The sequence below is a fragment of the Pan troglodytes genome, chromosome 15 (assembly GCF_028858775.2).
Source record: "Pan troglodytes isolate AG18354 chromosome 15, NHGRI_mPanTro3-v2.0_pri, whole genome shotgun sequence".
Classification (NCBI taxonomy): domain Eukaryota; kingdom Metazoa; phylum Chordata; class Mammalia; order Primates; family Hominidae; genus Pan; species Pan troglodytes.
Genome location: NC_072413.2, coordinates 37,523,006 through 37,542,854, shown reverse-complemented (window position 1 = coordinate 37,542,854; position 19,849 = coordinate 37,523,006). Strand labels below are relative to the sequence as shown.

At 37.5% G+C, this 19,849-nt stretch overlaps 1 protein-coding gene across 50 annotated transcripts in view; it reads right to left on the bottom strand.

Annotated features, from left to right (window-relative positions):
* MIA2 (MIA SH3 domain ER export factor 2) overlaps positions 1 to 19,849 on the bottom strand; it is a 114,861-nt gene that overhangs the window by 49,599 nt on the left and 45,413 nt on the right. For 27 of the 50 annotated variants that reach the window (XM_009427730.5, XM_063792867.1, XM_063792871.1 and 24 more), the window contains 6 exons: positions 19,690 to 19,778; positions 9,885 to 9,962; positions 7,606 to 7,716; positions 6,918 to 6,989; positions 5,962 to 6,066; positions 1,208 to 1,330 (listed from right to left, as the gene is read on the bottom strand). In XM_009427730.5, coding sequence (XP_009426005.1) covers positions 1,208 to 1,330; positions 5,962 to 6,066; positions 6,918 to 6,989; positions 7,606 to 7,716; positions 9,885 to 9,962; positions 19,690 to 19,778 — 578 coding nt within the window. Of the gene's footprint in view, positions 1 to 1,207; positions 1,331 to 5,961; positions 6,067 to 6,917; positions 6,990 to 7,605; positions 7,717 to 9,869; positions 9,963 to 19,689; positions 19,779 to 19,849 lie in introns of all 50 variants that reach the window. The other 23 variants (XM_063792866.1, XM_063792870.1, XM_009427726.5 and 20 more) reach the window with 3 other exon arrangements.

Genomic DNA, 19,849 nt, shown 5'->3' with positions numbered 1-19,849 from the left:
GGCAGCAGAATCACTTGAACCCACGAGGCAGAGGTTGCAATGAGCCGAGATGGTGCCATTGCACTCCAGCCTAGGTGACAAGATTGAAAGTCCATCTCATGTGTGTGTGTGTGTGTGTGTGTATATATGTGTGTGTATATATGTATATATGTATATATGTGTATATGTATATATGTATATGTGTGTGTATATATGTATATATGTATATATATGTATATATGTATATATGTGTATATATGTGTATATATATGTGTGTGTGTGTGTATATATATATATGCCAAATTCTGAATAAAACTCAGAAAGCTGGAATTTTGAAAATATTCTTAGTAGCAACATAACTGGCATAAATGTATCACTTTCTTTATACTTTTTTTTATTATATTTTAAGTTCTGGGATGCACGTGCACAATGTGCAGGTTTGTTACATATGTATACATGTGCCATGTTGGTGTGCTGTACCCATTAACTCGTCATTTACATTAGGTATATCTCCTAATGCTATCCCTCCCCCCTCCCCCCACCCCACAACAGGTCCCGGTGTGTGATGTTCCCCTTCCTGTGTCCAAGTGTCCTCATTGTTCAACTCCCACCTATGAATGAGAGCATCACTTTCAATATGACAACATCCACATCACTGTGTAAATTATAGAACGTTAGTTTTACATATCATTATTTGATACACTTGAGTATCTGTATTTATCAGCATTAAGATTTTTTTAAATGAGTAGGAAAAGAAAAAAATCAAAAAATCTTTTTATTCTTATGACTGGAGTTAAGTTTCAATTAAATTTATTTTTTAAAAGTATTCCTCTCCATCAAAGTACATACACCAGTTAAATTAAAGATATTCAATTAATATATATAACTATACATCCAATTTCTCAAACTCTTCCAACCTTCTAACAGGAGCAGATAGCATCCTGAAGAGAAATGGTAGAAACCATTATTTTTATTTCTTTATTAAATACCTAGGCTAAAATACAGAGAAGATAAAAGGACACACAGAATATTCATATAAGTACGTGTGTGTGTATGTGTATGTACATATGACAAATCTGTAAGTCTTCAAGAAACATTTGAAAATCTGGCCAAATATGTTATGAAAATATGTTGTGAAAATAAAAGTTGCTAAAAACTAGCTTTCAAATTTCAGAGTTAGTGTAAAATTCTAGCCAACTTGATCACTGAAACCAGTAGAGCCATTTACCTTGATGTGACTTTCTTTATCATTTAGAACTTGTTCTGCATGTACTTCGGAGTCTTCAAATGTTACTTTCTGTTTATTAAGTTCACTCACTTGTTCTTTCCATACTTCAGCTTCTTGCAAAAGCTGAAAATGAAAATTTTAAAAATGCAACTCATCATGCAAGTGAATCATTAAAAGATACTAAGAAGGCATTATGTAGCTACTTAAAAAAGAAAAACATGGCTCCTATTTTCAAAGAACTTTCAAAATGGGGTAGTGTAAAATAACACACACATTCTTCAACTAGTTTATATCATATATTTATATCAAATAAAGGTTTTCTGAGATATACATATCTTAGATTTGATCATTTCTTACCATTCCTTATATCCCATATAAAATATCATACCTTACTTGCATTAAAATGTATTTTTTAAATCATTGTGCAATTTTGTACTTAAAATAACTAACCTTTAGAAATACCACCATCCTGGCCAACATGGTGAAACCTCGTCTCTACTAAAACACAAAAATTAGCTGGGCATGGTGGCACGCGCCTGTAGTCCCAGCTACTTGGGAAGTTGAGGCAGGAGAATCACTTGAACCCAGGAGGCAGAGGTTGCAGTGAGCCGAGATTGCACCACTGCACTCCAGCCTGGCAACAGAGCAAGACTCCGTCTCAAAAAAAAAAAAAAAAAAAAAAAAAGAAATACCATTAATATAGAACAGATCAGATTCTGCACAACAGTATTCTACTACATATACTTCTACAGGAAAGGAAAGCCTTTCTGAACATGACAAAAAGTAAACATCATTATAAAAGGTAGACTTGACTACATAAAGCTTAAAAGATCATTATAAAAGGTAGACTTGACTACATAAAGCTTAAAAGCTTCACCAAATCAAATATAACACAAATGACATTTAAAGATAAATAACTGGAAAGGAATTCTTTCCTTTTTTTTTTTTTCTTTTTTTTTTTTTTTTTTTTTTAGAGGCAGGGAGGGTCTCATTCTGTCATCCAAGCTGGACCACAATCTCAAACTACTAGGCTCAAGATATTCTCTCACCTCACCCTCCCAAGCAACTAGACTACAAGCACATGTCACATACTCTGCTAATTTTTTTATTTTTATTTTTTGTAGAGTCAAGGTCTTACTATGTTGCCCAGACTGATCTTGAACTCCTGGCCTCAAGTGATCCTCCCACCTGGACCTTCCAGATCACTGAGATTACAGGTGTGACCCACTGCACCCCGCCAAGAAAGGAACTCTCGTAATATTTGTAGCAAAAGGTTAATAACCTTAGCAAGCAAAGAGCTCTTAGATGTCAATAAGAAAAAATAGGCAAAGAAAAAAGAAGACTGAGCAGGCAATTCACAAAAGAAATGGCTCATATATATGAAAAAGTCTAAATTTATTTAGTCTTTAAAACTCTGTTCTACCAAACAGTAATTATTGGATTTCTCTGCAAAACTAAGGCTTCATTAGCGTATTTCCGAACACATGAAAAACTAATCCTTTTATATATATATATATATATATATATATATATATATATATATAAACAGAATCAGATGATACAGGTAAAAACAAATGAGAATCCAAGAAAAAATTCACATTTGGTGATTAGGTCATCTCTCATGAGTTAGTAAAGAGACTTAAGTACACAGTATACAGTATTAAAACATTAGAGAAGGAGTGCATTAGAACATGGCATCAGTGAACACAGTTTGTTTCAACAATTTGGATTATTACAAGGGAGTTAGATGAAAACAGTTGTAAAGAGTAAGACTGATCTAGGTGAAATATTTTCCAAGGTGGAAAAGGCCACTTTTGATCATAACATGGCAAATTTAACACAGGGTTTACCACCACTTTCTACTCAAATCTATTAAAATGGCAGAAAACAGTTTTTTTTTTCAAAGGCATAAACCCACAAGGAAAAAAGAGAATAGGAGATGAGACAAAAAATAATTGTAGAAGTAGAAAATGGAAAGAAATGGAAGTGTGATAAAAAGACTCAACCAACTAGAGAGAACTTAAATCTAAGCCTGAAGGTAGGAACACCCAAAAGTAGGCTGATTTGCTATACCCTAGAAAGTCTCATGATCTGAAGGCACAAATACCAGGGGTATAAGCAGGACTGGAAAAAAGGAGGACTGGCCAAAAGTCTGTATAAAAAGCAGTTGGAAAGCCTCCCATGACATAAATATATACACATTCTTATTCTCATTCTCTCTCATTCATTCTCTATCTCTGTCTCTTTCACACACACAAACACACACACACATGCAAAACCCTACAGGGTCATTCTTTGGAGAGGTGGAACCTGAGACTCTGGGACATCTATCCAGGTGAAGGTGGAAGTAACATACTGAAAACATAAAAGTATTAAGAGGAAACTGACTACTGAACAGTCAGATACCAGCACTCTTTACCTAAGTTGCAAGACTGTTGGCAAACAGGCTTACACCTCCCAAATGGGAAATGTGGAGGACTCATCCCTGTGGAAATGCTCTTCAGATACCAACAACTGAGAATCCTCCAATTAGAAATACCCTAACCTGGCCAGGCCTGGTGGCTTATGCGTGTAATCCCAGCACTTTGGGAGGCCGAGGCAAGCAGATCACTTGAGGTCAAGAGTTCAAGACCAACCTGGCCAACATGATGAAACCCCATCTCTACTAAAAACATAAAAATTAGCCAGATGGTGGTACATGCCTGCAATCCCAGCTACTCGGGAGGCTGAGGCAGGAGAATCACTTGAACCCGGGCAGCAGAGGTTATAGTGAGCTGAGATAGCGCCCTAAACTCCAGACTGGGTGACAAAGTGAGACTCTGTCACAAAAAAAATATATATCCTATAGAAAAGCCCACCAATAGCCGGGCGTGGTGGCTCGCGCTTGTAATCTCAGCACTTTGGGAGGCCGAGGTGAGTGGATCACCTCAGGTCAGGAGTTCAAGACCAGCCTGGCCAACATGGTGAAACTCCGTCTCTATTAAAAATACAAAAAATTAGCCAGGCGTGGTGGCAGACACCTATAATCCCAGCTACTCAGGAGGCTGAGGCAGGAGAATCACTTGAACGCGGGAGGTGGAGGTTGCAGTGAGCCAAGATCAGGCCATTGAACTCCAGCCTGATCAACAAGGCAAGACTCCATCTCAAAAACAAAAAAAAAACAACAAAAAGAAAAGAAAAGAAAAGAAAACCCCGCCTGTGGGCCAGGCGCGGTGGCTCACACCTGTAATCCCAGCACTTTGGGAGGCCGAGGCGGGTGGATCACGAGGTCAAGAGATGTGTAATGATCTGTAATTTCAGAGAAGGGGAAACAATAAAAAGATATTAAAAGCTTCCAGGAGGAAAAAAGCAGATTTCCAAAAATGTCCAATTATCTGAATAGCTTCTGACTTCTTAAAAGCAATATTGGAAAGTCAAGACAATGGAGTGACAGTGTCAAAATTTTGAGGAAAAAAAAAATGCCAACCCAGAATATATTCAACCAAAATATCAACAAGTATGAGAAACAAGACATTTCCAGGCATGTAAGTTCTAAAAAAATTATCTCCTATACCTCTTCCTCAGAAAGTTAACCAAAAGAATTAACCGCAAAAGGGCTCAGATATGGGAAATAAAAGATCTAACACAGGAGAAAGACAAGAGGAATCTTTAGGATGGGGGTGAAGTGAAATCTTAGGACACAGAACAGAACACACACCTACAGAATAAGTTCTTATGAAACCAAGAGAGGCCAAAGAAAAAACTGCTTCAAGAAAAAAAAAATGCAATTAACAGATTAAACAAAGCATTTGAAGGCATGAATAAGATATCTGTATCTCTAGAAGACAGCATACAGATGAACCGGATAAGTATACAAGAAACAAAACAATTATTAACCCTAAGGAAAATACTGAATAAGACAGAATACGTAATAACAAACCATGAGGCCAGGTGCAGTGGCTCATGCCTGTAATCCCAACACTTTAGGAGGCCGAGGCAGGCGGATCACGAGGTCAAGAGATTGAGACCATCCTGGCCAATATGGTGAAACCTTATCTCTACTAAAAATACAAAAATTAGCTGGGCATGGAGGCGCGTGCCTGTAGTCCCAGCTACTCGGGAGGCTGAGGCAGAAAAATTGCTTGAACCTGGGAGGCAGAGGTCGCAGTGAGCCGAGATCACGCCACTGCACTCCAGCCTGGCAACAGAGTGAGACTCCGTCTAAAAAATAAAAAAAAATAAAAAATAAAGAACAAACCATGTGGCTCTGGTGTGAGTAATATTTGGATAATTATAATAATTTAATCACTGAAAAATTTTCCCACTGAAAAGTTACAATTACATTGGCAAAGGAGAAGAAGAAATATACGTGGGAGTATCTATGTATGTGGGAGAGAAAGAGGGCAAATGTCACATCCTTATGTGATCTGCCACCAGGATTGCTTCTATCTTTAGACCCCAGATCTATAACTTCAATAATCCTCACTCATATTCTCTCTACCCCTTCGGCCTGGCTTTAAGAAGTTGGTTATGATTACCAAAATGCTAAATGCCCTGGCTTACTTTCCCTGCCCTGGGGTAGAGGGTGCCAAAAGCATACACTTTTGTATACTATACAAAAGAGACAGACACTGAAATATGTATGGGAGACTGTCCTGCTCTCATGCTCTCAAGGAAAAGCCTATACTTGTCCCTAGCATGGGTCAGTCATGAGGATCACAAGAACATCTATAATTACATATTCACAAGTTGAAGAGTCCCTACGGAGCACAAACCTGTTTCTGGCTTTCCTGAAGTTGAGAATTTTCATTCAAAGCATCTTTTATTGCTATCTTCAGTCGTTCTTCATTCATTTGAAATATCTTGAAGGTCATTTTGGCCTAAGTGAAACAAAAAATGTCAAGTTTGTAACAATTAATTTAATACATAGCTCATCTTTACACATACTCCCTAGAACACAGAATTAAACAAAGGCAAAACCATGCCAATATTAACAGCAGAGGCAGCATGGTGTAGCAGAAAAAAGGCTTGTCTAGAATCCAGGTCTAGTCCTGCCTTTCCCACTAACTTGCTACGATGTGACCTTGGACAAAACTCTTGTAATTTTCTATGTACTGTGCAGCAAATTTTGATAACTATTTATTCTGCCTCCCCTACTAAAATTTAAACTTCCTGGGGACTTTTTTGTCTATTAATGTTAAGTGTCAAGCAACCAGTCCTCAATATATAGTAATAGCTCAATAAACACTTGTCCATTGAACAGATGAAGTTTTCTGAAGCACTTCACTTAAAAAAAAAAAAAATACAAGCTGGGTGTGGTGGCTCATGCCTGTAATCCCAGCACTTTGGGAGGCCGAGGTGGGCCGATCACTTGAGCTCAGGAGTTCAAGACCAGCCTGGCCATCATGGTGAAACCCCGCCTCTACTAAAAATACAAAACTTAGCCGGGTGTGGTGGCACATGCCTGTAATCCCAGCTATTCAGGAGGCTAAGGCAGGAGAACTGCTTGAACCCAGGAGGTGGAGGTTGCAGTGAGCCAAGATCGTGCTGCTATACTCCAGCCTGGGCAACACAGCCATGCTAATTCATTTAGGTATTGTTAAAAAAAAAAATACATATCTGGGATCCCCTATATCTCAAATCCTACTATTGTAACTTATTTCTTAATTTTAAAAAAGTAAACTAAAATTATTTCCAAAAGCAACAGACCTACTAGACTAATTCAACTTACTTCAGCTACTTGTGATTTGAGGGATTTTGACTCATCTTCTAGAGACTGTATCCTTTTTGAAATATCCGCCATCTAGAAACACAGTATCAGGCAATTAATATTTACTAAACTCTAGTTTCCAAAATGCCATGTTTATTAGATATACTGTTAACCTAACACTTTAGCTCCATAAGTGACAGCTCAAATTAAGAAACCTTCTCAGTTTATTTAGCCATATGCTAAAAGGGATTTTATATGAACATTACATAACAATAGTATCTCATAACTGTAATATTTCATAACATTTAAGTTATATAGGCTCAAGATAAGTCCACTAACATGTTTTACTAAATAATCTCACATACATCAAGATTTTCATTAAGACAGGTTTTTTCAAAAGAAAAAGTTTTAATGTTAATATACATGTTAAGTAATTATAAATATACACTATGGACATGATTATTCAGTTTTTATTTACATGAGCTACTTCCATAGTGCATATAGAAAATTTCTATAAAAATATGCAAGAAATTTAACACAGTAACATCTGGGGGAAGTGAAAAGAATGGATCTAGAAAATTTTGCTCTCTACAACCTTCTGTATTCTTTACATTTTTTACAATGTAATACTTTAACCAGTATCATATTAATTTTTTAAAGCTCAGTAACTTTCTTTTTCTTATATTCTCCTCAAATAAAAAAGCCTTACCAATTCATCTCGTTCAGAATGTTTGGATTTCTCTTCTTTTAACTCTTTTTCTAGACAGAGTATTTCATCCTCAAGTTCAGAATTGGACCTGTTCAGCTTTTCACAGGTTGCCTAAGAGAGAAAGCCAACTTTATTAAACAGATATAAGAATTTTTCATTAGGGAAATCAGACGAGCATAATAAAAAATATGTACTATAAGTTAAATAACTTTCATTTATACATTTGCTCATTTTTAGAATATCAAAATAACAGCAATTGTAGCAGTGGTCAGCAAAGTTCTGTAAAGAGCCAGAGAATAAATATTTTAGGCTCGTAGGCCATGCAGTCTTTGTTGCAATTACTCAACTATGCCACTGCAGTGAGAAACAAAAGCAATACCTACATAAATGAGCATGGCTGTGTTCCAAAACAATTTTTTACAAAAAAAAGTGGAGAGCCCACTAGGCACAGTTTGCCAACCTCTGCTTAAAAGCACTATAAAGAAAAAAATGAGAAATAAAGCTAATTTAATACAATTAAAGGCATGACATAAAAAATCAACTAAAAAAAAAATCAAGGCTGCTTCATGATAATATTCCATATTGAATTAAGACCTATTTTCTATGACCTTTTTAATTTAAAATGATTAGTTATTCGATTATTCCAACTGGATTTTAAATACTATAATAAACATACCTCTGATATTTGTGATCCTTCAACAAACTTGTTAAAGAAAAATACACCAAAAGATTCAAAGATTTTAATGCAGGCCAAAATAAAAGCAAAAAAAAAACATACTACATTACAGTGATTTAAAAACTTGTTTATACATATTACCCCAAATTTGAATATTTCATTCTAGGAATTCCCTGACCCGAATCAAAATTACTCTATTGGTTTGATTTTATCTACAGATTCAGCTATCATATTTTTTTAAATTGCATCACATTATAGTTTGAATTCAATTATGATTACTATTACTGAAAATACTATGCTAAAAAATTACTGAAATTGAAGAAAAATTTCCAAAATGTTGAATGCAGCTAAAAATTCAGCTAATTTTACTCCTATAATAATTCATTACCTTGAAAATAAATTGATGTGTAATATTTTATCCTCAGTATTACCAAGCTTGAGTAAATGTCTTTGCTACCTACTTTTTGCTCTTCTGTTAGCATGCCAAATGCCTTCTAAAATTCTTTTATCAAACATAAATTACTACTGGGAGGCTAGTTAAGACAGAGGGTTAGCAAATAAAATACAATTTCAACAAGTTCTTGAAGATACTAGTAGGCAACAAATGAAGAAAACATTAAGAAACTTACTTGGAATCCAATTTATAACTTCCTTTGGACTCTACTAGAAAATTCTGAATCATAACACATAGAGTTTCTGATGATTACGGAGAGCAGTGATTGAGAACTGCCACACTGTACTAGACACTTATCAAAGGTACAAAGTCTACTGTTTTCTGTTTTAGTATCTGCAGACGCAGGTGTCCTCTGCTATCCTTTGTCACTACTGTGCTTTTTACAACACGTCCACATCTAAACAGTAGTAAGGCATTCCCATCACTTACCCTAATCTGTCTTAGTTTAGCTAAATTACAAATTACCATACTTTCCTTCCTTAAAATTAACCAAATCACACTTGGCTCAGGAAAGCCTACTTTAAGCATTATCTTCCCAGACTCCTCATTCAGTGACATCATGTTGGTAGCTTGAAACTGGCCATGGTGGAAGTATTCATACTACAGAACTCAGCAAATGCTACAAATAAGGCTGCTTTTTAAAAAAAAAGTTGTTAAACATTTACCAACATATACCATTACTTATAACGTAAACCTCTGGCCTAATTCTAGTTAGCTCTTAATATCCTCAGGATGAAAATAAAGCAAATACTGTCATAATTTACATAAGTTATTGTTGCCAACTATTCCTAAGTTTGTAAAAATGAATCTTATTTCTCCTTTCTAGAGCAAACTGAGTCAAAAAAGGAACGATCACCTTAATACATTTCCCAGGAATGATAGAACGAAGTTTCTATACAGCTCCTGATTCCTTGAACATAAACATGCCTGACTCAAAACAAGTTAGCAATAAAAGCTCAAATTTTTATAATATTTTATGCTACCTACTATTGTCCCATTTCCTATATTAATTTTCCTCTTTAAGTTTTAACATCCAGAGACGCTCTTTCACATTTTTTTCAAATAGTTTTCAGAAGATACATTTTTAAAGTTTTTGTTACTTAGTATTTTTTTCCCCAGCTTTTAAAATTATACCATTTGATTTTCTACCTCCAAACTTTGTGCTTCTGTTGCCTCCTTCTCAAAGCTGGCATCCTTTAAAGATGACTCTACTTCATAGCCTTCATACTGAAACAAAGCAACAGCACAAGTAAAAACTCTACCAATTTTATTCTAAATCTTATCTGGATAGATGCCTAAGAAGCAGACAGAATCCATTTCCACATAATACATTAAATTTACTTGGATTTACTTAGCTTTAAGTTTTTTAAATCTGACCACTATAACAAACAATGCCAGAGCAGCTAACACATCACAAACCACTAGCTCTGGCAACAAATGCCAGAACTTCACCTCTAAGAGTAAAGTCTGCTTCTCAGAGAACATAGGACTATAACTCATATTAGCATCTTTTACTAAAAATGAAGTAAAAATTCTAATGGTAAGATTGTACTAAAGATTATCCAAAGATTTACTCAAAGAGCATATTTTTATGTAAGCTGTCTAATTATGCCCCAAACAAGTAAACCTCTTCTTTAAGCCTATTCATTAAGGAGAAATTTATAGCAACTGACCATCAAAACTTTTCACTTTTAATCCATACTACACAACAAATAAAGCAAGTGGGGAATATAAAAATCTTTAAAAGGTAGGGAACAACCATCAAAAAATGAAAAGAACAATAAAACATATAATGCTATAAGATTTGGCAAAATGTACTTCAATTATTCAAAAAAAGTGATTAAATTGAAGACTAGGTTGTTCTGGATCCACCTTTCTGGCAAGAACAAGAAAAGCTTGACGAAAAATACCAAAAAAAAAAAAAATTATCTGTCTGAAAGCCTCAGAGAGCTATCAAAACAGTGAGAATTTGTGAGAGAAGTGGGAAACCCCAGAAAGGCAAGTCTAGTATTTGACATTTCTATTCCCCCTAGAAGAAGAGGCTGATGGGCTAAGAAACTAAGCAGAGATTTCAGGAGAATTAGAAGCTGAGAAAAAAAACTTGGAGTTCAGGACCTGCCAAGTCAGATGAACCCTGTGCTTGGCTAAACAATGACCTGTCCAAAGATGTCTATGTTCTGCTCCCCAGAATGTCCAGGTGTGATAAAGGATCTTAAGATGGAAAGAGCATCCAGAATTATTTTGGTGGGCCCAATATAATGCCAAGGGTCCTTAAAAGGAGGAGGCAAGATGACCAAACTTAGAAAAGAATGATATAAGATAGAAGCAGAAATTGGGGTGATGTAGTTATGAGCCAAGAAATGTTGGTAGACTCCATATAAGACACAAGACACAGATTCTCTCCTAGAACATGCATAAGGAAACAGACTTGCTGCTATCTTAACTTTCGCCCCCAAGATTGGTTTTAAGGCTGGGCATGGTAGCTCATGTCTGTAATCCCAGCATTTTGGGAGGCCAACGTGGGAGGATCACTTGAGGCCAAGAGTTCAAGGCCAGCCTGGGCAACATAGTGAGATCCCATCTCTACAACAAAATATTTTTTAAAAGATCAGTTCTAGACTTCTGACCTTCAAAATTTTAAGAGATTAAATGTGTGTTATTTTACACCACTAGGTTGCACTAATTTGTTACAGCAGCAAAAGGAAATTAATGTCCTTACCAACCAAAACTGGTACCTTGGATGGGCGCAGTGGCTCACACCTGTAATCCTAGCACTTTAGGAGGCCGGATCACAGGGATCATGAGGTCAGGAGTTCAAGAACAGCCTAGCCAACATGGTGAAACTCTGTCTCTACTAAAAATACAAAAATTAGCCAAGCGTGGTGACGTGTACTTGTAATCCCAGCTATTCGGGAGGCTGAGGCACAAGAATCAATTGAGCCCATGAGGCAGAAGTTGCAGTGAGCCGAGATCATGCACTCCAGCCTGAGCGACATAGCAAGACTGTCTCAAAAAAAAAAGAAAAGAAAACCTGCCTACCTTACAACAAAGTCGAAACCAAAAACAGACTAATCCTCTGAACTGAGGCCCAGCTTCCAAATATCTCAATCTGTTATTAAAGTAATCTGACCTCCCAACAAAGAAAAGCCCAGGAAGAGATGGCTTCACGGCTGAATTTTACCAAATTTTCAAAGTAGAATTATTACCAATACTTCTTAAACTCTTCCAAGAAAACAACAGGAGGGAATATTTCCTAACACATTTTATGAGTCCAGCATCACCTTGATACCTAAGCCAGACCAAGAAACCACAAAAAATAAATAAATAAACAAACAAACAAACCTGCAGGTCAATACCTCTGATGAACACTGATGCAAAAATCCTAAATAAAATATCAGCAAATTGAAATTAACAATACATCAAAAAGATTATGCATTGTGATCAAGTGGTATTTATCCCTGGCATGCAAAGCCGGTTTAATATATGCAAATTGGCCGGCACAGTGGCTCACGCCTGTAATCCCAGCACTTTGGGAGGCTGAGGCGGACAGATCACGGGGTCAGGAGTTCCAGACCATCCTAGCCAACATGGTGAAACCCTGACTCTACTAAAAACAAAAATTAGCCAGGCACCTGTAGTCCTAGGTACTCAGGTGGCTGAGGCAGGAGAATCGCTTGAACCCGGGAGGCGGAGGTTGCAGTGTGCTGAGATCACGCCATTCCACTCCAGCCTGGGTGACAGAGCCAGACTCCGTCTCAAAAAAAAAAAAAAAAAAATACATATATATATATATATATATATATATACACGCTCAAATCAATTAATGTGATACATCACATTCACAGACTGAAAGACAAAAACCACATGATCATACCAATTGACACAGAAAAAACATTCAACAAAGTTGAACATCCATTTTTTTTTTCTTTTGAGAGATAGGTTCTCCTATGTTGCCCAGGTTGGACTTGAATTCCTGGGCTCAAGCCATCCTCCCGCCTCAGGCTCCCAAGTAGGTGGGACTATAGGCACACACCCTCACGTCCAGCCCAACATCATCTCTTGATAAAAATCCTTAACAGTTTAAGTATAGAAGTAAAGTTCTGGCCAGGTGTGGTGGCTCACGCCTGTAATCCCAACACTTTGGGAAGTCCGAGGAGTTCGAGACCAGCCTGGGCAACATGGCAAAACCACATCTCTACCAAAGACAGACAAATTAGCCAGGCTGGGTGGCACACACACCTGTGGTCCCAGCTACTCTAGGGAGGCTAAGGTGGGAGAATCACTTGACCCCAGGAGGTTGAGGCTGCAGTGAGCCATGAGCATGCCACTGCACTCCATCCTGGGCAACAAAGCGAGACCCTGTCTCAAAAAACTAAATAATAGTGGCTCATGCCTGTAATCCCAGCACTTTGGGAGGCCGAGGCGGGCAGATCATGAGGTCAGGAGATCAAGACCATCCTGGCCAACATGGTGAAACCCCGTCTCTACCAAAATACAAAAAAATTAGCCAGCCATGGTGGTGCATGACTGTAGTCCCAGCTACTCAGGAGGCTGACGCAGGAGAATTGCTTGAACCCAGGAGGCAGAGTTGCAGTGAGCCGAGATCATACCACTGCATTCCAGCCTAGTGAAAGAGCAAGACTTCATCTCAAAAAAATAAATAATAAATAAAATTTTTTAAATAATGAAAAAAAATAAAAAGAAAGTTCCTCAACATAACAAAAGCCATTTATGAAAAACTTACAGCAAATATCATCATCAGTGGGGAGAAACTGAAACCTTTTCCATTAAGATCTGGTACAAAGCAAGGATGCCCACAACCACCACTTCTATTCAAAACAGTACTGGAAGGGCTGGGTGCGGTGGCTCACACCTGTAATCCCAGCACTTTGGGAGGCTGAGATAAGCGGATCACTTGAGCCCGAGTTTGAGACCAGCTTGGGCAACTTGGCCAAACACCATCTCTACAAAAAAAATACAAAAAATTACTGGGCGTGGTGGTGCACGCCTGTAGTCCCAGCTACTTGGGAGGCTAAGGTGGGAGAAACACCTGAACCTGGGAGGCTGAGGCTGCAGTGAGCCATGACCATGCCACTGCACTCCAGCCTGGGCAACAGAGTGAGACCTTGTCTCAAAAAACAAAAACAAAATAGTACTGGAAGTACTATCAAAGCAATTAGACAAGAAAAAGAAATAAAAGGCCTGGCATGGTGGCTCACACCTGTAATGCCAGCAGCACTTTGGGAGGCCAAGGTGGCAGATCACTTGAGGTCAGAAGTTCGAGACCAGCCTGTCCAACATGGTGAAACCCTGTCTCTACCAAAAAATACATACACACACACACACACACACAAACAGCCAGGCACGGTAGTGCACATCTGTAATCCCAGCAATTTGGGAGGCTGAGGTGGGAGAATCACTTGAACCCAGGAGGCAGAGGTTGCAGTGAGCTGAGATTGCACTGCTGCAATCCAGCCTGGGCAACAGAGTGAGACCCTGTCTCAAAAAAAAAAAAAAAAAAAAAAAAAGTAAGAAGGAAGAGAAGGATAAGGAAAGAAAAGATATCCAAATCAGAGAAGTAAAATTATCTGTTTGCAGATGACATGATCCTATATGTAGAAAACCCAAAAGATGTCATCAAAAATACAGATCTAATAACTGAATTCAGTAAAGATGCAGGATATAATATCAAAACAAAACTATGTCATTTCTATACACAAATAACGACCTAGCCAAAAACGAAATCTGGAAAACAATCCTATTTACATAGCATCAAAAAAAATAAAATACCTAGGAAAAAATTCAACCAAGGAGGTGAAAGATCTGTACACTGAAAAGTATAAAACATTGATGAAAGAAATTGAGGAGCACACAAAGAAATGGAAAGGCAGCCAAAATCTCAATGGCATTCTTCACAGAAATTTTTTTAATCTAAATTTAATATGGAATAGCAAAAGATCCCAAATAGTCAAAGCAATTCTGAGAAAAATAGAGTTGGCAGCATCAGACTAACTCATTTTAAATTATATTCCAAAGCTGTAGTCACGAAAACAACGTGGTACTAGTATAAAAACAAATACACAGACCAGTGGAACAGAATAGAGAGCCCAGAAATAAATCCAAATAAATATGGTCAAATTTTCAATAGGGCACCAAGAATACACAATGCAGAAAGAATAGTCTCATCAATAAATGGTACTGAGAAAACTGGATTTCACATGCAAAAGAATGAAACTGAACTCTTAACTTTATACAACACATAGAAATCAACTCAAAGTGGATAAAAGACCTAAACATAAAACCTGAAACTACAAAACTCCTAGAAGAAAACACAGGGAAAAAGCTCCCTGACACTGGCCTTGGCAATAATTTATTGACTATCACATCAACAACTTAGGCTACAAAAGCAAGAAATAAGTGAACAGGACTACATCAAACTAAAAAGCTTTTGCACAGCAAAAGAAACAATAAAATGAAAGTTCCTTTGAGGTGAAGCTGCAAGGTAAAAAAATAAAAATATACACAAGTAAACACAATAAAAAGGCAACCTACAGATTGAGAAAAAATGTATCAGATAAGGGGTTAATATTCAATATTTTTAAAGACCTCATACAACTCAACAGCAAGCAAACATACAACCTGATTTAAAAACAGGCAAAGGACTTAAATAGATATTTCTCTGAAGATGACATAAAAATGGCCAACAGGTATATGAAATAGTGTTCAATATCACCAATCATCAAGGATATGCAAATCAAAAACACAATGAGATACTACCTTGTATCTGTTAGAATAGCTATTATCAAAAAGACAAGAGAGATGACAAGTATTTGTGAAGGTGTGGAAAAAAGGGAACCCTCCTACAACAAACCCCCAGGACGCAAGTTTACCTATGTAACAAATCTGCACTTGTACCCCTGAACTTAAAAGTTACAAAAAAAAAAAAAAAAAAAAGGGAACCCTTTTTCTAGACAAGAAAAGAGAAAGGCATAGAGCAGGTCCTTTGTCCTTTGAATAACATTGTTTTCTTCAACATTGTTTCATTATAACATTGATGAGAGAAAAAAACTGAATTCAGTATACACTGTTTCACTTAAAGTCAATTTTCAACCATCTATCAAGGACATTGAGGGCTTACTGTACACTACTGGCAGGGATGTAGATAGGTACAGTCATTACAGAAAATAGTATGGAGACTCCTAAAGAAATTTAAAATAGAGCTACTACATCCAGCAAAACTTCTTCCAGATATTTATCCGAAAAAAATGAAATTGGCACCTTCTACACACAGCTGCATGCCCATGTTCACTGCAGCATTATTCACAGTAGCCAATATGGAGACAACCTAGGTATCTATCAATGAACAAACGAATAAAGAAACTGTGGTATATATTTACAATGGAATATTACTCAGCCATAAAAAGGTGGAGATCCTGCCATTTGCTACAACATGGATGGACCTAGAAGACATTTTGCTAAGTAAAATAAGCCAGATATAGAAAGAAAAATATTGCATGATCTCACTTATATGCGGAATTTTTGTAAAGGTCAAATATATAGAGATAGAGAACAAAACAGTGGTTAGCAGTGTTGGGTAGGAGGGAAGAAACATGTAGGTCAGAAAACACAGCCAGGCATGGTGGCTCACGCCTGTAATCCCAACACTTTGGGAGGCTGAGGCGAGAGGATCACCTGAGCCAGGGAGTTTGAGACCATCCTGGGCAACATAGGGAGACCCCATCTCTACAAAAAATTTAAAAATCAGGCAAGCATGTATCATGTGCCTGTAGCCGCAGTTACTCAGGAGTCTGAGGTGGGAGGATTACTTGAGCCCAGGAGATAGAGGCTGCAATGAGCCAAGATCATGCCACTGCACCCCAGCCTGGGTGACAGAATGAGACCCTGTCTCAATAAAAGAAAAGAAAATATATGGGATGAACAAGTTAAAAGATCTCACGTACAACATGAGATCCACAGTTAATAATAGTGTATTGCATTCATGATTTTTGTTATATGAGTACATTATAGCTGCCCTGGAGGGGTGGGCAGGGAATGGGTAACTATGAGAGATAAAGAATACGTTAATTTGTTTCACTATAGTAACCATTTACTATACACGTATCTCATCATGTTTATACCTTAAATATATACAATAAAACTTATTTTACAAAAAACAAAATCAAAGTTATGTGAAATTTCTATACCTTAAATATACATAATAAAACTTATTTTACAAAAAAGAAAGTCAAATAAATAAAGTTATCTGAAATTTCCAATGTCCCTAGCCTAGCTGCCTATGAAAAGCAACAGTAAATCCTCACTGAAGAGAGACGACAGCACCCACAGCTTCAAAATTATCTTTACAATTTTTATTATATTATCACTGACACTTCATATAAAATAACCTGGCATTCAAGAGGACAAGACTTGACTGAGAAATAAGAGAAAAAGTGAGCACCAGAAATAGACTACTGGATAATGCAGTAGTCATTAAAATAAGAAAGCATATTTGTCGGCAGCATATATTCTGAAAATCAGAAAATAAAAATAACACATAAATAAATAAAATAAGAGAGCATAGGCCAGGCATGGTGGCTCACACCTGTAATCCTAGCACTTTGGGAGGCCAAGGCAGGTGGATTGCCTGAGCTCAGGAGTTTGAGACCAGCCTGAGCAACACAGTGAAACCCATCCCTACTAAAATACAAAAAATTAGCCAGGCGTGGCAGTGTGTGCCTGTAGTCCCAGCTACTTGGGAGGCTGAGGCAGGAGAATCACTTGAACCTGGGAGGCGGAGGTTGCAGTGAGCCGAGGTCGCGCTACTGCACTCCACTCCAGCCTGGGCAACAGAGGGAGACTCCGTCTCCAAAAAAAAAAACCAAAACTAAACAAAACAAAAATAAGAGAGCATAATGTGTAAATGGAATTAAAAAATAGAATTGTACCGGAGAAAAAGAACTACAAAAAGAGCCACAATAAAACTGCAGAACTGAAAAAGGCAAGAGATGAAATTAAGATCTCAATGGATGGTTTAAAAGATGATTAGGCATAAGTGAAAACTATTGGCAACATGGAAGTTAAAGAAGATTATGTCTAGACTGAAGTGTGGGCAAACAAAAAGATGGAAACCCCGGAAAAGAACTTAAGAGACAGATGAGATATAATAAAAAGTTAAAATACCCATTTTTATAGTCCCAGAAAGAAAGAACAAAAAAGGGCAAAAACAGTATGTGGAAAAGTAACAATCAAGAGTGTTTCAAAACTAATAAAAGGTAGAGCACGGTGGCTCACAGCTGTATCCTAGCACTTTGGGAAGCCAAGACGGGAGGATTGCTTGAACCCAGGAGTTCGAGACCAGCCTGGACAACATGGCAAAACCCCATCTCTACAAGAAATTTTTAAAAATTAGCGGGACATGGTGGCGCATGCCTGTAATCCCAGCTACTCAGGAGGCTGAGGTGGGAGGATCACCTGAGTCTAGGAAGCGGAGGTTGAAGTGAGCCAAGATCACACCACTGTACTGCAGCCTAGACAAGAGAGAGAGAGACGCTGTCTCAAAAAAAAAAAAAAAAAAAAAAAAAAACTAAACTAATAAAAGACATTAAGCCACAGATTCTAGAAGCATCATAAACCCCAATAAGGACAAATAGAAAAAAACCACACCTAGACAAATCATAGTAACACTGCTGAAAGCCAAAACCAAGAAAAAATGATAAAAATAGCCAGTAGGGTTTTTTTGTTTGTTTGTTTGTTTTGAGAAGGAGTCTTGCTCTGCTGCCCAGGCTGGAGTGCAGTGGCGCAATCTCGGCTCACTGCAAGCTCCGTCTCCTGGTTCACGCCATTCTCCTGCCTCAGCCTCCCGAGTAGCTGGGACTACAGGTACCCACCACCACACCTGGCTAATTTTTTTGTATTTTTAGTAGGGACGGGGTTTCACCATGTTAGCCAGGATAGTCTCGATCCCCTGACCTCGTGATCTGCCCGCCTCAGCCTCCCAAAGTGCTGGGATGACAAGCATGAGCCACCGTGCCCAGCCGGTTTCTTATCTTATACAGTTAAACTATACCTGCCCTAATGCCCTAATGACTTACCAATTCCAATACTACTTATGAAGAGAAATGAAAATACATGCCCACAAAAAAAAAAACTTGTAGAAGAATGTTCACAGTAACTTTATTCATAATAGCCAAGAACTGTAAATTAACCATACCAGATACTAAGGCTTGTTATAAAACTACAGGCTATAAAAAGCATGTTATTGGCAAAAAACAAACAAGAAAAAGCCCAACAAAATAGAAGATTTAACAGAAACAGACTCACATATATTCAGTGACTTAAGAAGATGACACTACAGAACAACAGAGAAAAGATGGTCCTTCCAATAAATGGCATTAACTCGACACGCCCAGGAAAAAAAATGAATCTTCACACACACACACACACACACCCTCGACTGCACCATCACAGATCTGATTTCAAATGGATCAAAGACTATTATGGACTGAATTGTGTCCCCACAAATTCACATGTTGAAGCTCCAACCCCAGTACCTCAGAATGTGACTGTATTTGGAGACAAGGCCTTTGGAGGTGGTCAAAATAAAATAAGGTTGTTAGGGTGGGCCCTAATCCAATCTGACTGGTGTCTTTACGAAAAGAGAACATTTGGATACACGAACAGATACCAGAAATGTGCACATGCAGAGGATGTGTTTGTGTGCTCGACCTCATCAGTCAGGAAAACTCAAAAGGAAAGCACAAGGAGACACCATTGTACACCTACTACAATGGTTAAAATTAGTAAGACTGGTTAAGTGTTGAATATGAAGAGCAAGAGAACTCTCATACTCTGCAAACAAAGCATTCATAATCTTAAATTTACACAGAAGTACCTACAGTGAGAAGTATAAAGTTCTCTGACTCTAACATGAATATTATTTTCAAAAATATCTTACCTCTTTTTGAACAAGGCTAAATTTTTCAAGTAGTTTACTTTTTTCTTCAATTAGTCCAGAAAGCATTAGAGCAAGCTTTTTCTCTCGTCCTAAAAAAGTCAAGTCAATATTACCATGAGTAAATTATTATAAGTTTTTACATCACAACAATGAGAGTCAA